Raw genomic sequence first — 25,834 nt, forward strand, 5'->3', positions numbered from 1 at the left:
GCCTTGCAGGTATCAGAGTGTGGAGTGTCACTGTTTTTAAATTGCAACCGGAAAAGGTCTGCAACTAAGCCAGACCTGTATTTTCCTTTTCTGCTTGTTCATTAGAATTTCTGTTGTACGTGACGTCAGGTTGTCGTGCGTATTCTGTGTCCCATCTGTTTTTGATGGTGATTGAGGACATGTGATTGAGGGGATAAATAAAGTTTTTTGAATTGAACTGAATCGAACTGAACTGCGGTGTCTCTCCTCTCTCACCTGCTCACCAGTAGACGTAGCCGTTGCGGGCCAGGGCGTGAGCGGGAGTGTTTGAGGGGCAGGTGGGTTTCCCTGCCGTTGTGTCCCGGGTCAGTGCGGTCGGTTCAGTGTGGCCAGCCTCAGCGGGCGGCTCGCTCTGTTCCTCCCCTTCCTCCTCTCCCTCTTCCTCCTTCTCTGGATGGACGATCTCAATCTTCAGGGTCACACATTCGACGGAGCGGTCTTGAAATGTTTTCTCCAGCTACAACAGAGGTACTTTTTCTGTGAATTTTGCACATTTATCGGAACAATTCAAAATAATTCAGACACAATGGTACTAATCAAAACTAAAATACTATGGAATGCAGCTGCATTTGTACGGTGTAATGAGAATCCAACTTAATTTAAATAAATACTTTAAACATGCGCCACACGCACAGTCAGGAGTAACCTTGTTCAAAGTGTCATATTCAAGAAAAATCTCTCAACACACGATTGGGGTTTCAGGACATGCTGCTGCTGTGTTCTACGGTATGTGCCGAAGTTTAAAAGTACAATTAAAAAATAAACGTGCAGTTAAGTTAAAAAAAAAATGTTTACATATACTTATGCTGGGAGGGGGAAATCCACAGGCCATCATAGATTTATTTAATAGAAAACAAAATATAAATTTTGGCCCATAAAGCAAACATAAATACTATCTAATGGCAAGACTGGACTAATAGTCTTCTATTGAGAGTATGAGCATATTGAGAGTTTGAGAGTGGCGCATGTGTGTATGTGTGTGTGTGTTAGTTCTGATTAATTAATTGCGCTTTACCTGAGACTGATCAATTTTCAGGAGGTCTTCATACATGTGCTTTGGATCAGGGACCTTCGGCAGGAGGAGTCTCCTTATTCTGTAGTGGGATTAGACCCAGTGTCACATTTCACCATCTCACCATCCTCTACACACAAATGCCAGCAATGGAAATGTATTAAAGTCTGAACAACAAACCTCACTACCATCACTTGTTACAGCCAGATTGTAATAACCTTTGCCGTTTTAAACCAATTGGCATCAATGACTAATTCCTAACATAAAATTCATATGCATATCACTCGTGTGGCTTTTTATCCTGTGCAATCAAAATCACTGTTTTAACAGTTATACATAAAGAACCAAAAAAGGTTTTGATATGAAGTCTATTTTATTCAGTTTTTGTTGTTGAATGAAGTTAATTTTTATTCTGAAAGCAATGTGTCTGCCCTTTTTTCGTCTGAAAGTTCTTATTTTGCCCACTACAGGGGAATTTTTTTTAAACCAATCAGCAGTGGGACCGTTTAATGAGCCACCAATCAGAAATTAGCTTTAGTTGAATACCCATCAGACCTCCTGCTCACATGGTGAAGAAAGGACATACTTTACATCAAAAGGACATATTATTTTCCACTGTAATGATAGACATGTCTATGAACTAATATTCAGCTATAGCCGTTTCGTAGACACGTACTGTTTTTGTGTCACAAGAAAAACCAGGAAGAATATCACAGGAATAACAACGATTACTATATGAGCGTTGGTGCTAGCCTCAAAGCAGCTGCCTGTTGGAAAAAAAAGACAAAAAGAATTTCTTTAAAAATGTTGTATACCTGTGTGTGATTTTACACCAGAGTACAATAGAACGATATTATTAGAGTAAACACTGTAAATGAAATTTGGCATTAGTGCATAATACGTATATAAGGACTTGTTTTCAAACCAACATACTTAGGTATTTATATCATGGTTGAATAATCACCACCAATTTCCAACTTACTCCTGAACTTTACTATCCTGAACTGCAAATGAACAGATAAAAACTTAATTATAATTGTATATTAGAATTGTGTGTCGATTGCCTGTCTTATTGATTTCTTGCTTACTCTGTCACGTGTGTGTGACTTAAAGTGAATATTTTTTACTTTTCAGTCGGCCTGTGAATATTCCTGTTGTGAAGGGTGTCATGTGACTGGATGGAGATGTCTAGATGAGGGCAAAAGCAGAAATGGGAGGTACAGCACCCAAAATGTCTCCCTTCCCCCAGTGCGACTCGGCCGTCCATGCGCTCCAATTACGGAAGAGACACGCGTACTTCATCCGGACTCTGAATGTGTAATTTCTCCCGCTGCCTTTCGCAAAAGGCTGGAGTGTGAAATTGAACGAAAGCAGAACAAAATCCTGAGACACAAGAAAGAGACGCACGTGAATATTCAGGCAGAGATACGGGGGTGCAATGTGCAACCTAAAAAAAAAGATAAAATGAAGAACAAACCATTCCCTTTATGGCACTATAAACTGTACCAATCTCTACTGCTTCTGGTGTTTTCTTACCATGCGAAATGTGTTTTTGTGAGTTGCTTCAGCTAAAAGTGTCTGCCAAATCATTAAATTCTAAGCTGGAAATGGAACTGGGGTAGGCTACTGTATGCACACTGGAAATACATAATGTACATCTGTACACTCCCACCAGCCAACCTCATTTGGATTAACAATATGATACTGGTGAGGGCTGGCAACAGAAAGGACTGAATAGCTTAGCGTTTGCTGCTATGACGCTAATATTGACTGTCCTAAATGACCAAAAAAGTCATGCTAAGAATCAAACTTGTGAAAGGGAATAAAATACCTACCAGCCAGTCTAGATCACATTGACTCTTATATTGCAGGTTACTTTCATAACACTGGTCATTAATGTTCCTGTTGGGATTCTTCCATGTCACGTTGATGATGTCCGATTCTTCTCTTATCCTCAGGCGAATATTAGCAGGATTTATTTCTGCAAGAGCAGATTGACACACTATGGTTCAATGCTGTAAAAGATTATAGTGCATTAATCAAAATTTCTACATATGCACAGCAGAGGTATTGACAAGCATCAAGGTTCTGGTTACATAGAGGTAGTGTTGTTGTAATAAACAGAGCTTATTGTAGTATCTCAATGTTTTCGCCTCACTTTCACAGAGAGAAAATAAGACCAGTCTCTTGTTTTAACCATGGTGAGTTTTCCAGAATTTGCATTAAAATATCCATTGTTCTTCCGAAATGCTTTAAAAGTGTTTCAGACAATTGTGACAGTTCTGGAGAAGATAAATAAGTGCAGCACCCAGGGACCAGCTCCAATTCTGTGGCCTGTGTCTCAAGCAAGGGCAATGGCAGGATTATTCCAACCCTGACAAACCTCACATTTCTTTCTGAGTAAGGCTGTGTATGCTTGCAGGGCAAAGCATAATTCACTATGACTTCACCCAGAGAGGGGTGGTTTGGGCATGTCTCTGTCCCATCACATAGAACTCCTCCTCACATACTGACCTCCAATGTGCTCCAATAACTACCCTCCCACTTTAATGGAGAACAGTGTGGTGATGGGAAGTGCATGTCAATGGGGGGGGGGGGGGTAAAAAAAAAAAAAAAAAAAAGAGAGACATGTAGGTAGTGGTACTTCTGAAGCAGACACTCACAAAGCAGACAATTTCCAAAGGAAGCTCCTGAAATAGAAACACATAAAAAATTTTCTTCGTAAAAGTCTATTCTCAAAGTGAGAGGTGCCGTGTTTCCGCGACCAGCATGCAAGTAGTGTGAGACCTTATCACACATGCTGATCAGCTGCTCTAAGCTATTCTTTCCCTTTCTCTACCTGCTTGGACCACAGACCTGAAAGTCCCGAAATACAAGCTGTGACGATCAAAAGATCTGCGCATCTGATTCTGGGGGAGGAAGTGACATTTTCAGCAGACACACGTACAGATAAAAATCAATCCATGAAGATTGCAGGATTGGCAAAGTTACTTTTGCAATTATTATCAGCGAAAACACATTTTTGCTGACCTTTTGAGTTACATAATGTCAAGCGTTCAAATAGCTTCAACAATCTGGCCGAGCACCAGAAAAAAAAACAAAAAAGCACCTCTGTCCCTGAAAAGCATATAAAGACGGTGGTGCAAATAGCATACTCTCCGGCGACAGTAATCAACACTGTTTTACTAAAATGCAAATCAAACCCACGTGCTGACTAATAACTCCTTAAGACAGAACAACTTGAGCTTCAGTGGTGCCAAATGACATCCCCTACTGACTAATTATTCATTACTTCCGATTAAAGTAGCACACGTTTGTCTCTGATGTGGTATCAGCTGCAGACATAGAGCAGTTCCCCCTTTGCTGTGGTTTCGGTCTCTGTGTCATTGAGCTACCTTAGAAAGCATTGCTTCGGTCACACAGGGTTAACTCAGTACTTTACACACAGCGTGAAAGGCCTACACATTTACACATGGTAAGGGTCCCACAAGATCATACAATGCAAGCCAGGCTTCTTTTGGAACCGAGATGATCAATCCCGGGGCATGATACCTACTTGAATAAAGCATGCTGTCACAATGAATGAATAAGCAGGCATACAAATTGAAAATACTGACTGTACCAAGCCATGTCACACCAGCATATAATATTAGACCTTATTCCATTATTACATATTTAAGTATTGTTTAAGGTCATGACTCACAGGGTGGAAAAGTTAAAGGACAAGTACACTCAAAAACATTATTTTTAAAAATAAATGTATATACAAGTTTTTACTATCTGCAGATGTGAGTGCAAACACTAAAAGAAAATGTATGTAACATGTATGTAAATCTATGTAACACCCTGCTTGGCTAACAGCTCAAATTATTGTGACAAATTACAGATGGCATAAGCAGTGACAAAGCCATTTCGCTCTGCTTATGGTATACAATTTCAAAATCATCCATACACTCATGGGGACTAGTCTTCTGTCAACAGGGTACAACCATATGATTTTAAATATTTTTTTATTTTTTATTTTTAGATGTTTGTACCCAGTTTTCCTCCCCAATTTGGAAGGCCCAATCATATGTACTGTCACGTGTACATACCAGTGCTCATTGCAGCACTCACCACCCCCATAGATCTGTGGGAGTACAGACATGAGCAGGTTTGCGCTTGGATTTCATTGTTATTTGTAGTTTTTTTTAAACAGCTCCATTTACTTTGAGCCAGCCATTTTGTTAATGACACAACTGTAGATGGAGCATTACACGCAGCGCAGATTTTTATCATGATATTGTGCAGTTATGAGCAGGCCTCAAAACACCACGCAGATAATCAGTTACATCCGTTTGTCCCATCGTAGCAGCTGCCATTGTGCTGGAAACTATTTTTTAAATCACCATTCAACACATCAGAAAACAGAATACCACCACATACCTGAAATATGCATTCGTTTGGCCAAATAGATTTTGCAAAGAGAAAGGTCACTTATTCAACAGTTTCAGGCCACATCTGTTCCTGTTTCTTTCTTTCTGTTGTTTTTTTTTATTTTTATTTTTTTAAATCATTGTTGAAGTGTATTTGATTGAATCAAAATAAACAGTCTGGTTTGATTTAAATCATATGTCCTTAAACTGGCTGAATGCTTCAGATTATAATGGACAGCCTATGCTATGTCTATGACGGTCAAGTGTCTCATGGGCTCGCCAAATTGGACTAGTTGTGTGTACATTTTAGCATTGCTGATGACTACCACAGTAGATGTACCTGACATTATTATTATTAAACATTGAAAAAGTTCCACTGTTCTGGTCAGTAGCATGATAGTCACGTCCATATTCTCTCCAAGCATCCGAGGGTGAATTTGACAAGACCGCAAACATTTTCATCTTAGAACTTACTCAGAAAATGTCTATTCCACATTAGCATCAGGTCAAGTTCTAATTACACTGACCATATATGAATAATGGAATATATATATAAATGACAGAACCTCTTGGAACCAACATGGACTTCAGGCTTTTTTTTGCACAGATGAGTTTCCCTTACCTTTGTACACTACTGCCTTCGCCCCGTCCATCCGCAGTGAAGCCAGGGCGAGCACCATGAGCAGCAGAGAACAACGAGCCATTAGCAGTCACCACCCGACTTCACACACGTCTGTCTGAGCCCATCATCAGTGCGCTCAACGCCATCATTGTAAAACTTTGGGCACGTGACGCAGCACAGAGCATTCCTATTTGTCATTTCCTGTCACCCGCAGTCCTGCCTCTGTCACCGTGGAACCTCCTGTTCACGAAGCTACTGTACGTTTGAGGTGGCTTCGTCTCTAAAACAGGTTTCATTTCCGGGGCCCCACATCCACCATAATCGCCGCTCAGCTAAGGCGCCTTCTCGCCGTTCACTCGATGGCATCTCAGAAGCGATTTCATGTGCTTCAAGCTGCATTTCAAACCCGATTTAACTTTGGGATTGGGTTAGCTTATTACTTCAGCTTGTTTGCAAAACAATCACAAAGGCATGTTTTTAATTGCTCTCGCTAAGGACTACTCATGTGAAAAACATAATTAAGCATCTTCATAAGAAAAAAGGTTGATTTTAGGGTTTGGGATTTTATTGGGTTTGAATTGCCCTTGAAATAGATTGCAAAGAATTCAAAGATTCCCGCATGAAAGAAATATCTAAGCAGTCATTTTTTAAAGACCTACAGTAGGTGAAAAGTGCATTTGCAATCATATGTAGACGCATATACACCTACCTCTTTCACATCAACTATTGATTAATGTGCATAATTCCTCTGAAACTTACGGCATACATTAAATGCCAGTTGGAGGGAAATCCTCCAATTCGGCCACCTTCATAGGAAATATTAATATATTGTTTGGCAACGGCTGAGTGAGTAGGGCTAGCAAGCAAGCAGTCTTAACTAGTAGTAACTAGGTATTACATAGCTTCCTAATTTAGCCACCTGGAAGTGAAAAAAATATCAGAATACTTAGCTTATCAAGTTATGAAGCAGAAATAATCCACCCTTGGAATCAGACAAGGGTAATGCATATGCGATAACCCTTTCTAACCATCATGAATGACAATTTTTATTTGCTCTGTGGATGCTTCCAATTCATATCTCCAGTTTTGTTTCAAAAATTAATTATATTTTTCCTAAATACAAAGGGCAGGTTTGGTTGCTAAGGAGTATGCCATCAAATTCATTTTTTCACAACCCTCTGCTTTCTCCTTGTCGAAATAAAGAGGGCAAATTGTCTACTCTGGACATAATTAAACCGCTGGGCATAAAAAAAACCTTAAAACCTAGATACAGTATTTTAAAATTTTAAAGTATTTTAATTCTCATACCTTCATAACTTTTATAACTACAGCTCAGTACTATTCACAATAAAAAAACAGGACTGTTAAAACAGTCAAGTTAAAACAAAAAAAAAAAAAACGTGCAGGTTGTGCAAGTAACATCACATTTTCTGAGAATGCCTACAGAAGTGTTTCAAGAGATAAGAGGCATTGTATTTTATCTATCATGTAATCCATCACTGAATTCTCTGAAACAAATCCTGTCTTATGATAATACTTGGAATCAGACTCGCCTAGAATTACTCTCTCAGCATTTCAAAATGATGATTGTTTTCCATTTAAAGATTCTAATCTTTAAACAACACTGAATGAAGCCTACAATCGAAGATCACAATATGAGAAAAGAAAAATACTGTACCATTACACAAAGCAACTATAATCCATTGTGCCAACACACTGATGTGTGAAAAAACATTATCAAACAATCCTGTGACAGCATGATGAAATAATGTTAATGTGAAGAGCATTTTGTCAGCTGTTCCAAGGTATGTTACCTGATGAAACATAGCCAGACTGTCAACCTCTTTGCAAAGCCTCATTATCTAATAACCTTCAACGCTGAAATATATCACAAACCTAATGTCAGAGTGTTTGCTTATTTGCTTGTAACAGAAGTGCAATATGGATCATTTGGAGTCTATCATAATGATAGTATTTACTTTTATTTGAGTACAAATAAAATATAGTAAGACAAATTAAAGCACCACAGAGTGGTAGCCACAGATCATTTGGAACCAAACTTGATGATTATGCAGTGCTGGTCTCTTAACACATACAGCATGAAAGAAAAAAACAAATATAAAAATTAAGGAAATATAGAATGGTAGGAGGGTTAAACCAGGGAACAATGATGAATTGTGGATTTAAAAAAAATGTTTATTCATTTAATTAAAAATTGTTGACAGCCCTGGTATATTGTAATCCGGTTCTGTTTCGCATTACTGGTTTTCCACCTCTTTCCTTCTCTCCATTTTTTAAAGACCCTGTGCAATTAATCATAATTATTCTATATTACACAAAGAATCAGTCCCTGCGATGGATTGGCAAACTGTCCCGTCTCTTGCCCACTGCATACTGGGACCATTTTCACATTGAAAATGTGAAAGAGTGGGCAATTTCCAAACGCGACTGAGCAGGGATTCTTTAAGCTATCCACCTGGACGGAATAACCACAATTCCAATTAACACAATTAACCACAAGTCTCGTGAGAGACAAAAGGATAGGGGAAAAATAAACGAAAAAAACAATACTCCTAGGGGAAACTATCCAAAGAAAAAGCTTTAGTGACCAGAGTACAGGGTGAAGAATAAGACTTAAGGAGTATTGTGAAATAACCAAAACAACTCTGAAAAAATTGGTGAACGTTAAGAACTTTAAGTAAACCGCTCTCGCACAGCGGGCTGCCAAAAGAACCACTAGAGAGTTGTAGAAAAGAGAAACCTCTAAGTTCAGTTCCGCAGTAACTCTTCGAGTAAGACAAAGGACGCAGAAGAGGAACTGATCTAGTACTGAACAATACACTGTACCACTTACCAAACAGACCAAGTTAACGGCTTTCGTGTAACGCAAGTGCCACTAAAGCAAAGCTATTACGTTTGCTAAGGGGTTTAAATAGACGCAACCAGGTGCAAATCGTAAAAAGAGATTTGCACGCGTATAATACAATCAAGGAAATGAAGACAACTAAAAGGCCGTAATAACTGAAGAAAAGGCGCAGAGAAAACCCAGTGGCCGTAGTAAACGAAAGAATGACGCAGCATGGAAAAGAAATGGTGTAAACACCCCAAAACCATGACAGAAAATGGATACTATTAAAATCAAATCAGTTTTATTCGATTGAGATACCAGGTGAGTTTTTATTTGTCCTAAAAGAAACAAAGATCTTACACTGCCCACTACAGGAAGATTTGATATTTGTCATTTGTAGCCCTTGCTTAATGCCCAAGCAACAAGACCATTTCAATTTTAACTGATTAGTGGTCTGACCATAGGCTGCCCATCAGAAGTAAATATCCATGTAGAATGAACTTGTGTCAGACATACAGTTCTCGTGGTGAGAAATTACATACTTTCTAGTGATACTGACAACAGGGTACAAATATGTTAAAAAATCTTTATAATGAGCTAATTCACAAATAAACAACAAATACATTCAAAAAGCCAGTGTTTAAACACAGCCAGTTTAAGGGGCATATGCAATGAAATGATTGAAATAAACAAATTCACATTGCAATCACATGAACAACAACAATAACAAAAACTATTTAATGGGGTACAATATGAATTTGCCAGTTTGTTCCTGCTTTATTTTTGCCATGAGACCGTGCAAAATCAATATCCATCCAGTATCTAACCTGTTTATACCTGGGCCATGTCTAAAACAGCTTGCCTACTATTGAGTATACAACTTCGATATTCAATAGTAGGCATGTAAGCCGTTTTCAACACGACCCTTGTCAGAGACGCAGGGGGTGCCTATCCCAGCATGCATAGGGCGAGACGCAGAAATACACTCCGGCCAGGTCACATATCACCAATCCATTGCAGGGCACACACACCATTTACTTCCACACTCATTCCTAGGCCTTAGAATCTTTATTTAGAATTTAGACTCTTCAATTTGCCCACCTGTATGTCTTTGTACTGTGTACCCAGAAGAAACCCACACAGACCAAAATTCAACACGGAAAAGCACTACTCCAGCTGTGATCCGAACCCCGCTTCCTATGAGGCAACAGCGCCACCCACTGCACCACCATGCCTTCTGCAAAATCAATATTTCATAAATATTTTGACCAATCAGAAAGCACCTGTGGTCTCTACTCATTTGCAGTTTACTCAAAAGCCCACAAGATGGTAGCAGAGTAACCCCACAAGGTTTCTGTGCTCAGTTTGCAACACCACCCCTGACAAGAAGGCTCTGGAGTAACTGCCATATGAATCAATATGATAAATTTTGACCTGTTTTTACACACAACGTAAAACTCCACTAAATCACCCCAGCTTTGTACAGATCTGGATTCAATGAGAGACTCTGGGGTCAGGGAGGCCTTGACCAGTTGCAGAATGAAGGCAAACACTGAGAATGCAGAAAGTCTTTGAATGCTGTGCCAGTAAAAATCCATCTCCATTTTGGAATCAGGGCTGGCCCGTGGCATAAACACTCTTATGCACTCGTTTAGGGCCACAACTGCTAGGGGGGCCACACAACCAGGAAGGGGGAGCACGCGATTCAATGTTTATCTAAGGTAAAAAACGTTATTTTTGTATTTACGTTATTCATACCCTATCGCAGAAATAGCACTATAAATTGAAAATGGAACGGCAACAGAACATTTCATAACAATGTAATGTAGGAAGGATTTGATCAAGTAAACCCCCTACCCCCCACCCCCCGCTCGACAGAATCCAACAGCAGCAACCAACATCCAGCTGTATAAATGGATGCGAAAAGTCGCTCTGGATAAGAGTGTCTGCTAAATGCCTATAATGTGATGTAAAATGAATCAAAGAACTGCAGGAGCAAAGAGGGCTCCAATAAAGTCAACAACATTACCATGGGAGCAGGAGATGTTGATCATTTATGAAACGTTCTTTTGGCTCGTGCAGTTGTGGCAGTAGAGATCACAGCCATTGGCAGGACGTGAGACAGGAAGCAAGAAGGCTTAGGGTGAGAGTCAGTATTTACGGGGTGAGGAAGCTGTAAGTCATATTATATTCAGGACAAATAGCAAAATATTTTTATTTATCAAATCACTGATATATATTCACTTTCCTATGTATTAAAAACCTAAATTGGGCAAGCTGTATTTTCTCTTGAGAGATTACACTAAATACATTAACAGGGTCCATCTATGTTGACTTCAAATCTACCTGTTATTGCTGCTGCATAAATTAGTTGAATTTACTGTGTTGATGAAGGGAAAAATATTTCAGTGCATTAAAATTTGAAGGTGTAACAGGATAATGTGAAAAAGTTCAAGAGGGTTAAATACGAATATATAAGTCTGTGTATGTGTGTGTGTGTGTGTGTGCGCACGCGTGTTTGTGTGCACGTGTTTGTATAGCTGTTGTTATTTTGGCTCTGTACTCCAGCACATTGGAATTGAAAAGAAACGATGAATACGAGGTTAACGTGTCAACTGTCACCTTTAATGTCCAGGTACTTACGCCCATATCGGGCGAACCTTGTAGGAAATGCAGCCCTTATAATTCATAATCCTCCATTTTAGGGGACCAAAAGTAATGGACCAATTGATTTCATGGCCAGCATCAATGTCAGTAAAGCAGGCCGTCTTTGGGTGGAAAATCAGAATAAATCAATTATACTGTACTTAAAACATTGGGGGTGTCAAAAGCAACTGTTTGGTGCATTTATAAGAAGCAAGAACTCACTGGAAGATCTCAACAATAGCAAATTACATGGGACACCATGGAAGACCACTGCAGTGGAGGACAATAGAATACTTTCAGTTATAAAAAAAACCCTTTTAAACTGCCAAACAGATCGAGAACATGCTCCAGGATGTAGTCGCAGATGTGTCAAAATCTAAAATAGACAACACTTCACTGTAAGATGCAAAAAAAACACTTGTTCAAGAACAGAACGGCCATGTTAGAGTTTACAATAAAAATAAAAATAAATAAATTACATTAAACTATAGAGATCTGGAGTAAACTCTTATTGACAGACAAGTACCAATCTGTATCAAAGCGATGAAAAGAGGAACATGTGTGGAGAAAAAAAAGGAACTGCTCATGATCCAACACATACCACCTCATATTTGAAAGATGCTGGAGGTAGTGTTATGGTTAGGGCTTGTATGGTTAGGGTAGTGTTATGGTTAGGGCTTGTATGGTTAGGGTAGTATTATGGTTAGAGCTTGTATGGTTAGGGTAGTGTTATGGTTAGGGCTTGTATGGTTAGGGTAGTGTTATGGTTAGGGCTTGTATGGTTAGGGTAGTGTTATGGTTAGGGCTTGTATGGTTAGGGTAGTGTTATGGTTAGGGCTTGTATGGTTAGGGTAGTGTTATGGTTAGGGCTTGTATGGTTAGGGTAGTGTTATGGTTAGGGCTTGTATGGTTAGGGTAGTGTTATGGTTAGGGCTTGTATGGTTAAGGTAGTGTTATGGTTAGGGCTTGTATGGTTAGGGTAGTGTTATGGTTAGGGCTTGTATGGTTAGGGTAGTGTTATGGTTAGGGTTTGTATGGTTAGGGTAGTGTTATGGTTAGGGCTTGTATGGTTAAGGTAGTGTTATGGTTAGGGCTTGTATGGTTAGGGTAGTGTTATGGTTAGGGCTTGTATGGTTAGGGTAGTGTTATGGTTAGGGTTTGTATGGTTAGGGTAGTGTTATGGTTAGGGCTTGTATGGTTAGGGTAGTGTTATGGTTAGGGCTTGTATGGTTAGGGTAGTGTTATGGTTAGGGTTTGTATGGTTAGGGTAGTGTTATGGTTAGGGCTTGTATGGTTAGGGTAGTGTTATGGTTAGGGCTTGTATGGTTAGGGTAGTGTTATGGTTAGGGCTCGTATGGTTAGGGTAGTGTTATGGTTAGGGCTTGTATGGTTAAGGTAGTGTTATGGTTAGGGCTTGTATGGTTAGGGTAGTGTTATGGTTAGGGCTTGTATGGTTAGGGTAGTGTTATGGTTAGGGCTTGTATGGTTAGGGTAGTGTTATGGTTAGAGCTTGTATGGTTATGGTAGTGTTATGGTTAGGGCTTGTATGGTTAGGGTAGTGTTATGGTTAGGGCTTGTATGGTTAGGGTAGTGTTATGGTTAGGGCTTGTATGGTTAGGGTAGTGTTATGGTTAGAGCTTGTATGGTTATGGTAGTGTTATGGTTAGGGCTTGTATGGTTAGGGTAGTGTTATGGTTAGGGCTTGTATGGTTAGGGTAGTGTTATGGTTAGGGCTTGTATGGTTATGGTAGTGTTATGGTTAGGGCTTGTATGGTTAAGGTAGTGTTATGGTTAGGGCTTGTATGGTTAGGGTAGTGTTATGGTTAGGGCTTGTATGGTTAGGGTAGTGTTATGGTTATGGCTTGTATAGTTAGGGTAGTGTTATGGTTAGGGCTTGTATGGTTAGGGTAGTGTTATGGTTAGGGCTTGTATGGTTAGGGTTGTGTTATGGTTAGGGCTTGTATGGTTAGGGTAGTGTTATGGTTAGGGCTTGTATGGTTAGGGTAGTGTTATGGTTAGGGCTTGTATGGTTAGGGTAGTGTTATGGTTAGGGCTCGTATGGTTAGGGTAGTGTTATGGTTAGGGCTCGTATGGTTAGGGTAGTGTTATGGTTAGGGCTTGTATGGTTAGGGTAGTGTTATGGTTAGGGCTTGTATGGTTAGGGTAGTATTATGGTTAGAGCTTGTATGGTTAGGGTAGTGTTATGGTTAGGGCTTGTATGGTTAGGGTAGTGTTATGGTTAGGGCTTGTATGGTTAGGGTTGTGTTATGGTTAGGGCTTGTATGGTTAGGGTAGTGTTATGGTTAGGGCTTGTATGGTTAGGGTAGTGTTATGGTTAGGGCTTGTATGGTTAGGGTAGTGTTATGGTTAGGGCTCGTATGGTTAGGGTAGTGTTATGGTTAGGGCTCGTATGGTTAGGGTAGTGTTATGGTTAGGGCTTGTATGGTTAGGGTAGTGTTATGGTTAGGGCTTGTATGGTTAGGGTAGTATTATGGTTAGAGCTTGTATGGTTAGGGTAGTGTTATGGTTAGGGCTTGTATGGTTAGGGTAGTGTTATGGTTAGTCGCTGGAGCCAACTCCCTTTATTGATGACGTGACAGCTGACAGCAGTGACAGAATTAATTTTGAAGTGTACAGAAACATCTCACCTGCTCAGCTCAGCTGCAACCAAAAGCCCCAAAACTCACTGGATGGCACATCACCATACAGCAGGACAATGACCCCCAAACACACAGCTTAAGCAACCAAGGAGTTTTTCAGGGTCAAACAGTGGAATGTTCTTCGCTTCGCTGAAGACAAGAAGTAAGGCCAAAAAAAAAAGCCACAAAATCAAACAGGAACTGAAGATGGCTATATACATATCACACACGTATGAGGATATAAGGGTCAGCAGACATGAGGAAATATGTATCTCACAGTTGATAAGGAAGTTAGTAAGCAAGTGAAGTTACCATTCACTGGGGTGTGAAACAACCATGCAAAGTTATTTAAATTAAAATTCTTCAGGCAGACCCAAGGAAGGGAGCGGTGCAGCGCTAACTATTGCATGGCTGGGAGTCTGCATAAAATTAAATGGTGCGAATAGTAAACAACTTAAATAGTACCATGCGTTTAATTTAATTTTGAACCTCACACATATTGACGTCATTGACGTCGGTCAAACTGTATGCAAATCTGCTCAGTGCAGCATGTTGACTCAACCATGCATTTAACACAATGGGGGATTTCTACAAAATGTAAACCCAGATGTTAAATACTTTGTGTGAGACAGAGAGGAAGACATACCCCCCATTTCTTGAACTGCATGAAAGATATTCTTCTAAAATAATGCCTTTGGAGTGCACTAGCTATTGTACAGCCAAAATATACAAGATTCCTATTATAGCATTCTCTTGAAAGAAAGAAAATATTTAATTAAATTTGGACACCTCACATACATGATCACTCTTTAAAATTCAGGACTGATAAGAGCGAGAAGCGAGTTTTTTCCCCTCTGAAAACAAAATTTTGTTTCAACAAACATGCATGCCGAACAGCCAGGAAACAGGATACGACCCACTGGCTCGCTCACAGTAATTAACCCTTTTTCCTAAAATTGTTACTGCAATCTTGAACATTACCACATATTACATTACATTACATTACTGGCATTTAGCAGACGCTCTTATCCAGAGCGACGTACAACAAGTGCATTAGTTCAAGGTGCAGAACAGTGCACAACAGTTACAGTACTGTGAAAACGTATTTGCCCCCTTCCTGATTGTCTTTAGACAAAAAATGTAATGTTGGACAAATAAAAAAAAACATTCCCAAAAAATAATTTGACAGATCTTGATGCTATAAATTGTTTTCAGCCTTTATAATAAGTAAAGGCTACTCTGCTCTTGTCATTTTATCATAACGATGCACTCATTAGACATGGTACCCTGTTATATACTGTGTGAGGTTTAAACATAATACTCTGATGAATAACGAGAATGTTGGTGTGTTCCCTTGTAACAGTCATTGTTCAAATTGTTCCACTTTGTTCATGAATGAATGTAGTTGATTTCCAACGTCCAATTTTCAATGCCGACTTGTTTTAAAAAGTTAAGAAACATAACATTTATTAAAATAAATTATTAATAATGACTGCTTTCTCAGCACCTTCTACTGCTGCAGCCATTATTGTTCAAAGTACACTACCGCTATAGATTATTAGCCAACTTCAGTGAACATACTTGCCAAGCAAAAGGAAGTCTGAATATGTTTATAAGCACTAGCAAACATGTGCCTTGTTGAATGCATGTATAGCAGTTTTAATACACAAAAACTAATACACAAACACAAAAAAGGCAAACGGCGTGGAAAACATCACACAACGAAAATATATGGTTAGCCTTGCAAATTATACTGGCACACCAAAAGGTCTCGTACGTCGGCAGATCTGACCCTCCCCATTAATGAGCCTTTCATCCTGTTTCCCCATCCTGTTTTCTCAAACTAAGCACAAGTTCACCATGACATCGGACTGAGGGAACTGAGTCATCGCCGCTGTCCGTATGTCAGACCATAGCAACATTTCAAAATATTTCCTGAACAGTCAACACAATTTAACACTAATTCTGACAGTAAGTTCGAGAGAAACGCCGTCAGCAGTCTGTTCCTGCTACACCCTCAAGTATGAGCTCAGATAAATATACAATTGTTATGGACAGAAAAAATTAATGCAATACGCTTTACATACATTTCAACATTTTTTCATAAACTTGGACATTTCGAAAATTAAGCCTGAAGAAGTCCATTTTTCTATATGTGATCCATGTCTACTCAGAGATCTTTGTGCATTCGTCATTTCCAACTAACAAAACTTCAGTTACTTCCTCAATATATTTCGCCGGTAAAACCTGTAAGACAAAAATAACCAGAATCTATCTGAAATACTGTATTCACACGGCACACATTTTTTGCATTTCTACAGCATGAAAGACTAGCACTGCACTCTTTTGAGTGTGCAGTCTGCGAATATCTTGCTTTGCATTACTTAGGTCTGCACCAAGTACCTGACATACAAAACGTATGCTGTACACAATTTTTGTGTCACTTTTCATAGAATATGATATTTGATTACCAAAAAGGTGGTACACTGATATAGGCACTGCATGGGACCAATCACAACTCCACTTACCTGGATATAGTCGTCTTTTTCCAGTAGTTGCTTTACCTTCATCGATGGGCTGGGAACAGGAAAGAGCTTTTCCATTTCACTGCAAGGCAGATCACATGAAAGAAGTGAAGTTTAATATTTTCAATCATTGATGTTTTGTTTAGAAAACTGGTATGTACTTGTTTACTATTTGAATTTTCCACTCACTAATACTCAGCCTGTCATTCTTCAAAAAGGCACTTATACAAATATATACCAGACAGATGATTCACAGATATTTATTAATAGGTACTGTAAGTATCCGGTAATTTATAGAGTTTAAAACCCTATCTAAGTAATGATGCATGCACCCAGGTCATTCATTTTTACTCCTGAAAAATGGGCTGTATTCAATAAATATTTGTCCTGGTATTAATGTGTGTGGTTGCCTTAGGCAAAAACGCCGTGAACAACAGGTGTGCAGCAGCTTCTGGTCTGGTCTTACTTCAGAAAACGATGTCAGCTTGTAATACCACACATGTTGCTTTGGGTGTTCTCGAACTTTGTAGTACAAACTGGCTTGATCTACACTTCATCGATCCAACAGGTGATCAAATAAGCTTTCTAACTATGTATAATATGTCAAATTTTACTTTTGTAATGCCGTTTTACATCCCATCGTATTCGAAAGGTTCGTCTCATTATAGATGCATTACGCATTCTTTGTAGAAGTGACAGCAACATTTTCTCACCCCAACGCTACAGTACACTTCTCCGCTTGTCTGTTGATGTACCCCTCATTACAACAGAAGCTAGTAGGCCTACTACTGGCTACCAATCGATACTTATTCACAGAAGCTGTATTTAAAATGAATAGAATAAGCTTTCTAACTATGTATAATATGTCAAATTTTAATTTTGTAACACCATTTAATATCCCAGCGCATTGGCAACTTTGGTCTCATTAGAGCTGCATTACGCATTCAGTCTGTTGTAGCAGGGAAAGCAACGCTTTCTCACCCCAACGCGTTTGCTAAAGTACACACTTGCATGTTGTTGATTCACCCCTTGCTGCTACAGAAGCTAGTAGTACTGGCTACCAGCCGATACTCATTTACAGAAGCTGTATTTAAAACTAAATGAAACTATTTTAACACATATTTCTCGCCTCATTTTCGTTCTTGGAAATTTGGCTCGGCTAACACGTAATAGGCTACTCTGTCTATGAGTTGGTCTCAGAGATAACAGATTAGACTCTGAATTACAGCCCAATTAAATGTTTTTAGTTGTGCGGTAACAATGAGCTGAAATTCACGCAAAACCATAAGTCAATCAAATGAATCTCCCTAGCCCCGTCTTGATTTTTTTAAATGGTGCGATCACGCAGTGTAGACATAGGGTTTTTCCAAGACCCTCTGAACATGCCAGCTAGCTTTATGATTCGCCGTCACTCGTCACCACATACCGCGAGTAAAACACTGAGATCTCAAGTTTTGATGAAAGGATAATTTATCTCTGAATATATGTGTCGCAATAAACCTTTTGCCGTGATGTTATAGCACGTACACAATACTCTGTCTCTGCTTATACTACAGAAACTGTTCGCTCTGTTCATCACAATGTCGACTTTGCGTTGGCGGCAACCACAATTCACAATTTCTGCAGGAATTGTCTAGTTCACATTAACATACAAGTGTTCAATATATTTTTGTTAGTTGAACTAAAATGTATTTCTTAAATAAAGAAAACACCAACACTTGCATTTCATAGTAAGCCAGAGTTAAGATCACATGTTAATCCATGCCAATATGCAAATTCTTTGCAAGTGTATGCCCGTGTTCAGAACACAGTCACATCAATGTGAGTAAAACACACTCACATTGGGGGGGGGGGGGGGGGGGGGGACCGCCAAAGAAAGTAGTCCAGCACTATCGCGAAAAACAATCTACCAAATTAATTTTTTTCTGACTGTGCAAGCCCAAATGCTCTATGGAGCAAGCAAGGTCAAGTGTAACACAGAAACCGATACATCGCACTGACAATCCAGAGAATGTCTTTTTACAAAGTGAAAGTTTACAAATGAGCCAGCACTGTGTCATGTGAAAAATGTGTGAAAGCATCTCCAGGAAATATTTACATGTTCACATGAATTTTGAGATGCTTGGTTAGTCTTGTGTATTTAATTATTTTGCTGCATTTGGGCAGCAGTTGACAAAATGTTCCCGCGGCGTTGCCGTCACGTAGTACCGATGTTTATAACTTTGGAAAGGCATTCCAGTGACACAGCGAGAACATTTTGTGTTGGCTGGGAATGACCACTTACCTCCGACATCTAAAAACCAGGAAAACAGCCAGGAGGAACATGGGAATGCCCAAGGCAATGGCCACAATCACCAGAGGATCTAACAGCTTCTGAGAGCTAGGCACCTCTGAAAAAATGGAGAAAATTATCATCATTATTATTATCATGAAATGCCATTCTAATTGTATCACATGCACCTAATGGTTTTAAGCTAGATTTACTTGAAATTGCATCATCAAATGACAAATTACAATCCTTTCATAATACCAAAGAAAGTACTGTCCTTGAGCACAAAGGATCATTTACCAAGCTTTTCTTCCTCTTTTCAGGGAAAATGACATGCCATTTGTTTCATCATATCATCACTCAGACTAAGAACCCCTGTCAGGCCAATGGCAGGGGAGAATACATAAGGGGGGGTTTGGAAATTCTATGAGGGGAGGGTGGTAAAATGTGACAATACTGTCGCTTTTGCCTTTTGTGACTAATAAATACTATGCAAACAAAAAAAAGAAATTCCTAATGCACCCGAGACACAAGATGTTTGGTTCAACTGTCATATCATTAATGTCCCTTCTACGACGGACAACTGTCGGCATTATGGGAGATGTATTTCAATTTGTCCATATAATTCCGTCGCATGCCCCATGAACAGCAATACCTAGCACTGTAATTCCTCCCTTAAAAAATGACAAAGTTCACAGATGAAATTGAGGGGCGGGACATCCCACTTGAGGGGGGCGTCGCCCCCCTTTCGCCTGCCAGCGGTGCCAGGCCAGGAAAAAAGTATGACAAATTAGACTATTAAATGCAATGAAACATAAAACAACCTACCTACAGCAGCACTCCAGTCACTCCAGATATTATTCTCCGTGCAAGTTTCTGACTTGGTAACTCTCATTTGCACAAAATAGCTCTTGGATAGGTCTACATTGGGCACAGTGTAGCTTCTGTCCACAGAAAAGTTTCTAGGCTTGAAAAGATGGTCGGTTGAATTAATTGCACTTTTTGCTACCTTACGTACATGGCCATTTTCAACATACACAGAAAAATCAATTGAGGAGTAGCAGAGCTTTACTTATACAGCAGAAATATTAGGAACAGTACATCCAAAGAATATTATGCATATATACACAATATTACCTCATCTTCCTTGTTAATTCTTAACTGATAGCGAAGACACCTGTCACGTATTAATGTTGGGGGGTCCCATTTAATGTGTAGGTTTCCAGATATGACCGACGCTGATATATTCTGTGGAGGATTGAATTTCACTGAAAAATATAATGAGCAAATGTATACATGAACTGCCATATAAACTCTGACATATTCAGTAAAGTGATGCCCTGCTGTTAAATGGTGGGATGGATTTTGCCTTGAGATTGGGATTCTTACCGATGTCGTCTGGATTGAAATTTCGAGAATGAATGTACCAGAAGTTCACACAGGAAACATTGATGTGCAAGATTAGAATCTGGTCTTGCATATTCCCATGGTATTGAACATTCCCATGGCAACCAGTGACTCTGCCATCCATTTTGTCGCAATCGCATATGGTGGTAGGCATGCTCTCTCGCCTGAAGAGAAAAGAATATGGAAACTGACGTGTGGGTTAATGTTACATTGTTTGCAAATGGCCTTACTGTAGAAAAAAAATAGATAGAAACAAAAATTCGAAGAAATCAAAGTGTGAGTGCATACTCTATTTCGACAGAGTATTCCGCATTCTCAGGTTCTTTCAGTGCATTCCAGGTGCAGCTCAACTCAGTTGTCAGTAGACAAGTGATGTCCCTCACAAGAAATCCACCTATGCCTGCAAATGAACAAAATGCCGCTATAGAGCTGATGGTATCCTATCACGTTCACTTGTCACAGAAGGAGGGCGCAGCCGCACTCCTGTTCATGATTAGGCTTATGCGGGCCCTGCAGTTCAGTTGCAGTAAAACTGTGTTCTGACTGGAGCCCACTCAACCAACATTATGAGCAGAGCCTGAAAGGCTGAGGGACATAAAAGCATGATAATGAAGCTAGAGGGGCAGTTTAAAAAAAAAAAATTTATATTAATCAAATAAGGTCCAATGAAAACAAAGCACAACAGCAACAAAAAATTGTATAAATTAACATAATATTAAAGTAACGTGCTAAACATAAAATAATTTTTTAAAAGTATTCCCTACCATCTGGAAGTTTAACGTTCCCATCAACAAATCTTTTAGTTGTAACATGAGTCATGAGTCCTCTTTGGTCCTTCAAGAATATCTTAACATAATTCTAAGAGAGAGCACATTTTTAAATAAGAAATGATTTATTAAACATTTACTGCATCAGTTAATATTCGGCTAATATGGTCTACTTTCTAAAACAAGAATGATATGGCAATAGTGTGTATTTTCATGTATAGAAACTGATATACATATCTCAAACAGCAAGAAGTCTATGATATTAACAGAAAACTAACAATATTAGAAAACCAAAATAATTATCCATGCTGTGCATAAAATGTCAATAGAGGACATTTTAAGTAGTGTAAAATAAACATGGTTACATTCTAGATCTAATTAATTTAGATATTCCCTTACCTCATTCTCGTCAAGGTCATAAAGATTTGGTGTCATAGTTGTGGTTGTATAATCCTGTGGATTAATGTAACCCAAGTCTTCAGAAATGTTCAATTTTGTGACTGGCTCATGTGTCCCTAAACAACAACAACTTGTCAACGTGAACAATAATGCACATGCTAAAACATCTTACTGCTAGCCTTCTGATCTTTCGTAAAAGTTAGGAGCAGAAACACAATGGAGAAGGTGCCAAATGACATGTTTGTAGGCTGGCTCTGTAATAGCTCATGGGGACTGCTTGCATTATCATTTTAAAAACAAACCGAGTTGGTCACATACCATTCACAAAGTGTTCTTGGTCCGAAGCACTCAGCACAACAGGTGAAAACAGCCAAAGAAGAAGACGTAACTTCATTCTGAACCTTGGACACAAATGACTTGTTTTCGTAAAAATAGTGATATGATTTGTGGTTGTAAATATTAAGCTACAATTAATTCTACATTAAATCATGTATGGGATTTATCCGATTACAGTTATGGCACCCCACTTTTCCTGCAACTCCTGCTTCAAAGTTTCATTTCTTGTTAAGCTAGTAACTAATTCTGGAATTACCAGAAACCCCAGCACCAAAAATGCACTTCTGCTCTATCAACCACCGTATTTTGAGAGAGAGAGAGAGAGAGAGAGAGAGAGAGAGAACAAAAGCAAAGAAGACAAAAAATAAAAACCGTCCCTACTCAGTCACCCAATGCCCTCAGCAAACAGAAGCTCTCCTTCCTCCACTGAGCATACTGCTCCCCTATAGCCCCATACACTCTTAAAAACTTACAGTGTCCTCATGGCCTTGTAGTACCTGAACTCTACCATGTCTCTGGCCTTAATCATGCCCCTGACCATAGCTACCGTATCTTGTGCATCCCCCCGATCAACTATGGCTTTACGGCTCAGGTAAATTGCCATTTTTGCCTGCCCCAAAATAAAGTTCATGAGCTGAGACCTCTGTCTGCAACCGTATCTCCACCAAAGTTTGGAGATCCTCTATTTCGCTCACCAGTGCCTTCATAGACTGGGTGGTGTCTCTTGTGACATTTAGAGTGTATTGCAGACACAACTGTTTAATCCGTATTTTACCACAGTCCCACCATTGTTGCAAAGAGTTGAAAGTATGTCTTCGCTTCTTCCATGTACCCCAAAAAAATTCAAAAACCTCCCTGAAATTAGAGTTGTGTAGGAGTGTATTGTTAAAATGCTAGTAAGCACTCCGAGGCTTAAAAGATTGGATGGAAAGAGTCCCTGTCACTAAGCTGTGATCAGAAAAACCCACAGGGGCTATAAAACAATGTTTTACTGCACTAGCTTGATACTCATGTGGATGTGGTTCTGTATGATTCCTATCCAATGTCCTCTCCTGCGCTGTACAATTAAAATCTCCAGCAACATACAACAAGTCATCAGTGTTACATTTAGCTATTATTTCATTCAGAAAAATCACCCTCTCTGGTCCATATGGTGGGGCATACACATTAATAAAGGCCATGTTGAAGTGATCATAACTTTGCAACCACCTCCTCTACAACATGAGAGTGGCGAGAAAGACCTTGAAAACAAAACGGCCACCCCTGAGCTATTTGAGCACTGAAAAACCTCACCCTCCCACTCCTTCCTCCAGTCAGCCTCATTACCAGTATCACTGTGTGTCTCTTGCGCAAAGGTAACATCAATGTGTTTTTGGTTTAATAACTGGAAAAAAATTCCCCTCTTTCTACCATCCCTCGCCCCATTCAGGTTAAGTGTTGCTATCTTAGCCTCAGCCATGTATGGAAGAGTGATAAAGAACACATAAAACAGCACTGAACAGAGAAAAGGGGGAGTTTCCCTATGCCTGAGAATCATCATTTAGCTTGATTTGTTCCTTTGCCTTTTGCAAAAACTTTAATACTCTGTAAACCTCAGGACTGGGAAAAGCTGCCTGCCGTTTGATGCTCATGTGAGCCTTTACAGATCTGATCAAATAGCCTCAGATCTGGAAAATGTTAATTAATCTGAATGTTCTTTTGATTCTTAGTTATTTTCAGAAAATTCATAATCTGTTCAATCGTGTAGCCACCTGTAGGCTGCTCAAGCCCACTAGCTGTAGAGGAGTCTGAAAAATACTCGTCCTCACTAGAGTCTGCAACACTAGAAGTGCGATCCTGTCTCTCCGCTCTCTCGGAGCGGGGACTGAAAACCACCGGAAAGTTTCTTAATCGGTGTAACTATTTTACCGTGACGTGACAACGCTTGCCTTAACATTTCATTGGTAACCATAGACGGCATATTTGACAAAGTAATCCTTCTCGCCGGGCTGACGAGAGGAAGCACCACGGTATAAGTTTCCTTAACAACAATTCCATGTTCAACTACGGCATTAACTTTGTCACTGCTGTCGAGAAACACCACAATTCCTTTATTAATTCTAGACGCGAACTTAATACACTCGTCTCCAATCACCTCCGCTATCGCTAATATGCACTCTTCTACCGAGCACGGCACGGCTTTAATGCCATTTCGCCGAGTGAGCCGCTCACCACCTAGGGATGCTGGCATACCGACCAGCAAAGCTGGTCGACTTCTTTAAAAAAGCGTTGCCTACCTACTAGTAAACAGTGCTTAGGAACAGTATAACAGAGAGAAAAAACAGTAGCGTACATGTCCTGAAAGACCCTCGCCGGTGCGAAATAAAGGAAAGTTTGAAAACTCACCGAAAAAATAGCACGAACAACCGCAAACAAAAACAATGAAGTTGTATTAAAATCGATGTGGCCTTCCTATTTCAAATTACATTCATAAATAGATCAGGTTATCATTCCTTACGGGACAAAACCAACGAAAAATGTCAGTGTTTAAACTGATAATAAAAATAGAATCATAGTAGTTGCGTGAAGCTAATTCCGCGAGAGCGTACCTTTCTGTTTGGACTATTCGTTGGGGTTCCATTACCGTAGCCTTCAGATCCCGTTTCGAAAACGGTGTGTGAGGTCAAACGAAGTGAAAACAAGCGCTGGCTATTCACTGTATACAGATGGGGAGTTAACAAACGTGTGGTCACTGACAGGAATATGGTCATGCGGCCGGAAACTGAAAACAAGTGTTCGCTCTGATAAGATTGTCGAAATGTTTCTATCAATGACTCGAAACATTTTACTGCAGCCTATTCAAATACACTCTGTGTTTTGAGTCTGTTTGAATTTTTGAAAATGCATTGAAAAACGATTAAATGTTTAAATACAACTTAATGAAGAAGACAGAGATGAATCATTTCGGAATCCCCCAGAAGGTTCTGATAAAGAGGAAATAGCTCTGTGTGGAAAACACGGCCGGCGTCAGCTACGGGCAGCGAAACGGGCGTCTTGCCCACCCGATCAAAGTTAAGAAAAAAAAATTAAAAACATTTTTTTGTTCAGCCAATGGAAAAATAGCACAGAAAATACCAGTATCGTTCCTAACTTCTGATTGGGTGGGCAGCCACGGGTTGAAACAGCTAGTTTCTCTGATGCAGTGTACTGCCAGTTGATTTAATTAGCAGTATTAAAGAGCATATTGCAGGTTGGACACCCCAGTGAATCAATGTGTAGGAAAATGATGCAGGGACTAGATGTTCATAAAAATATACTTATATGTACACACTAGTGACTTCTGGAGTCGTTTTTTTGTGAGAGAATTTTACTTCAGCATCTAAAAAACGCCAACCCGGAAGTGACGTAACAGAAGGGAGAGCGGTCAAGTTGAACAAGAAGAATTACCAATAAAAAATTAATAATAAAAAAAAAACAATAGGAAGAATGGATCTCAACGCTAGTTTTGACACAAGAGGTTGTAAATGTTTATGCAAACGCATATGACCATTACCATTATGAGCTTGCTAGGCGTCCAAGAGACCAGGCACAGACCAGGGTTACAAGGAATAACGGTCAGAGGAGAGAAATTGAGTTGGTGTGAGGAGAACCAGTGGAGAACTGGGCAGGTGTCTTGGTGAGTGACCAGCGTTAGCTTATAGATATATCCACATTATATAATACAACTAACCTATTTAAAGACACTCAATTTCAAAAATAACGTATATAACCTAAATATTTTGAGCAGTAATACTTACATAGCAATATAACATTTTATCTGTGTTCAGTAGATAGAGACAGAGACAGTATCAATGACACAATCCTATCCGCTTCTGTTTCGCTCCAGAAAACGATGTCTGTCAGCTAGGCTATCAGCAAACAAATGGCTTAG

At 39.5% G+C, this 25,834-nt stretch overlaps 2 protein-coding genes across 5 annotated transcripts; both read right to left on the reverse strand.

Moving 5' to 3' along the window:
• Positions 1 to 233: 233 nt before the first annotated feature.
• On the reverse strand, positions 234 to 6,305 carry LOC118214487 (cytokine receptor common subunit gamma). Its single transcript, XM_035394473.1, has 6 exons — positions 6,089 to 6,305; positions 2,887 to 3,032; positions 2,278 to 2,434; positions 1,728 to 1,818; positions 1,055 to 1,133; positions 234 to 496 (listed from the first exon to the last, which is right to left on the reverse strand). The coding sequence occupies exons 1-6, from the start codon at positions 6,168 to 6,170 to the stop codon at positions 260 to 262; spliced, it is 792 nt and encodes a 263-aa protein (XP_035250364.1). The 5' UTR covers positions 6,171 to 6,305; the 3' UTR covers positions 234 to 259.
• Positions 6,306 to 15,815: 9,510 nt separating this feature from the next.
• LOC118214039 (interleukin-5 receptor subunit alpha-like) lies at positions 15,816 to 24,910 on the reverse strand. Of its 4 annotated transcripts, none has more exons than XM_035393439.1 (11): positions 24,513 to 24,910; positions 21,907 to 21,989; positions 21,589 to 21,642; positions 21,187 to 21,280; positions 20,711 to 20,822; positions 20,405 to 20,586; positions 20,153 to 20,283; positions 19,844 to 19,982; positions 19,031 to 19,136; positions 16,750 to 16,828; positions 15,816 to 16,468 (listed from the first exon to the last, which is right to left on the reverse strand). In XM_035393439.1, exons 2-11 carry the CDS (start codon positions 21,907 to 21,909, stop codon positions 16,388 to 16,390), a joined length of 981 nt encoding a protein of 326 aa, XP_035249330.1. In that variant the 5' UTR covers positions 21,910 to 21,989; positions 24,513 to 24,910; the 3' UTR covers positions 15,816 to 16,387. The 4 variants fall into 4 exon arrangements, with proteins under 4 accessions (XP_035249330.1, XP_035249329.1, XP_035249333.1 ...); XM_035393438.1 differs by having other exon boundaries at positions 21,589 to 21,704; positions 24,513 to 24,908; XM_035393442.1 differs by lacking the exon at positions 21,589 to 21,642 and having other exon boundaries at positions 24,513 to 24,907.
• Between the last annotated feature and the right edge of the window lie 924 nt (positions 24,911 to 25,834).

This window comes from Anguilla anguilla, chromosome 15 (genome assembly GCF_013347855.1).
Source record: "Anguilla anguilla isolate fAngAng1 chromosome 15, fAngAng1.pri, whole genome shotgun sequence".
Lineage (NCBI taxonomy): Eukaryota > Metazoa > Chordata > Actinopteri > Anguilliformes > Anguillidae > Anguilla > Anguilla anguilla.

Coding starts and splice junctions, on each gene's coding strand:
- LOC118214039 (XM_035393438.1), bottom strand. CDS start 24,544: ATGGAACCCCAACGAATAGTCCAAACAGAAAG. Junction 20,587..20,710: donor GAATACTCTGTCGAAATAGA/GTATGCACTCAC, acceptor TTTTCTCTTCAG/GCGAGAGAGCATGCCTACCA. Junction 20,284..20,404: donor TTTCAATCCAGACGACATCG/GTAAGAATCCCA, acceptor TATATTTTTCAG/TGAAATTCAATCCTCCACAG.
- LOC118214487 (XM_035394473.1), bottom strand. CDS start 6,170: ATGGCTCGTTGTTCTCTGCTGCTCATGGTGCTCGCCCTGGCTTCACTG. Junction 2,435..2,886: donor AATGTGATCTAGACTGGCTG/GTAGGTATTTTA, acceptor CTTGTGTCTCAG/GATTTTGTTCTGCTTTCGTT. Junction 497..1,054: donor TGAAAATTGATCAGTCTCAG/GTAAAGCGCAAT, acceptor CCTCTGTTGTAG/CTGGAGAAAACATTTCAAGA.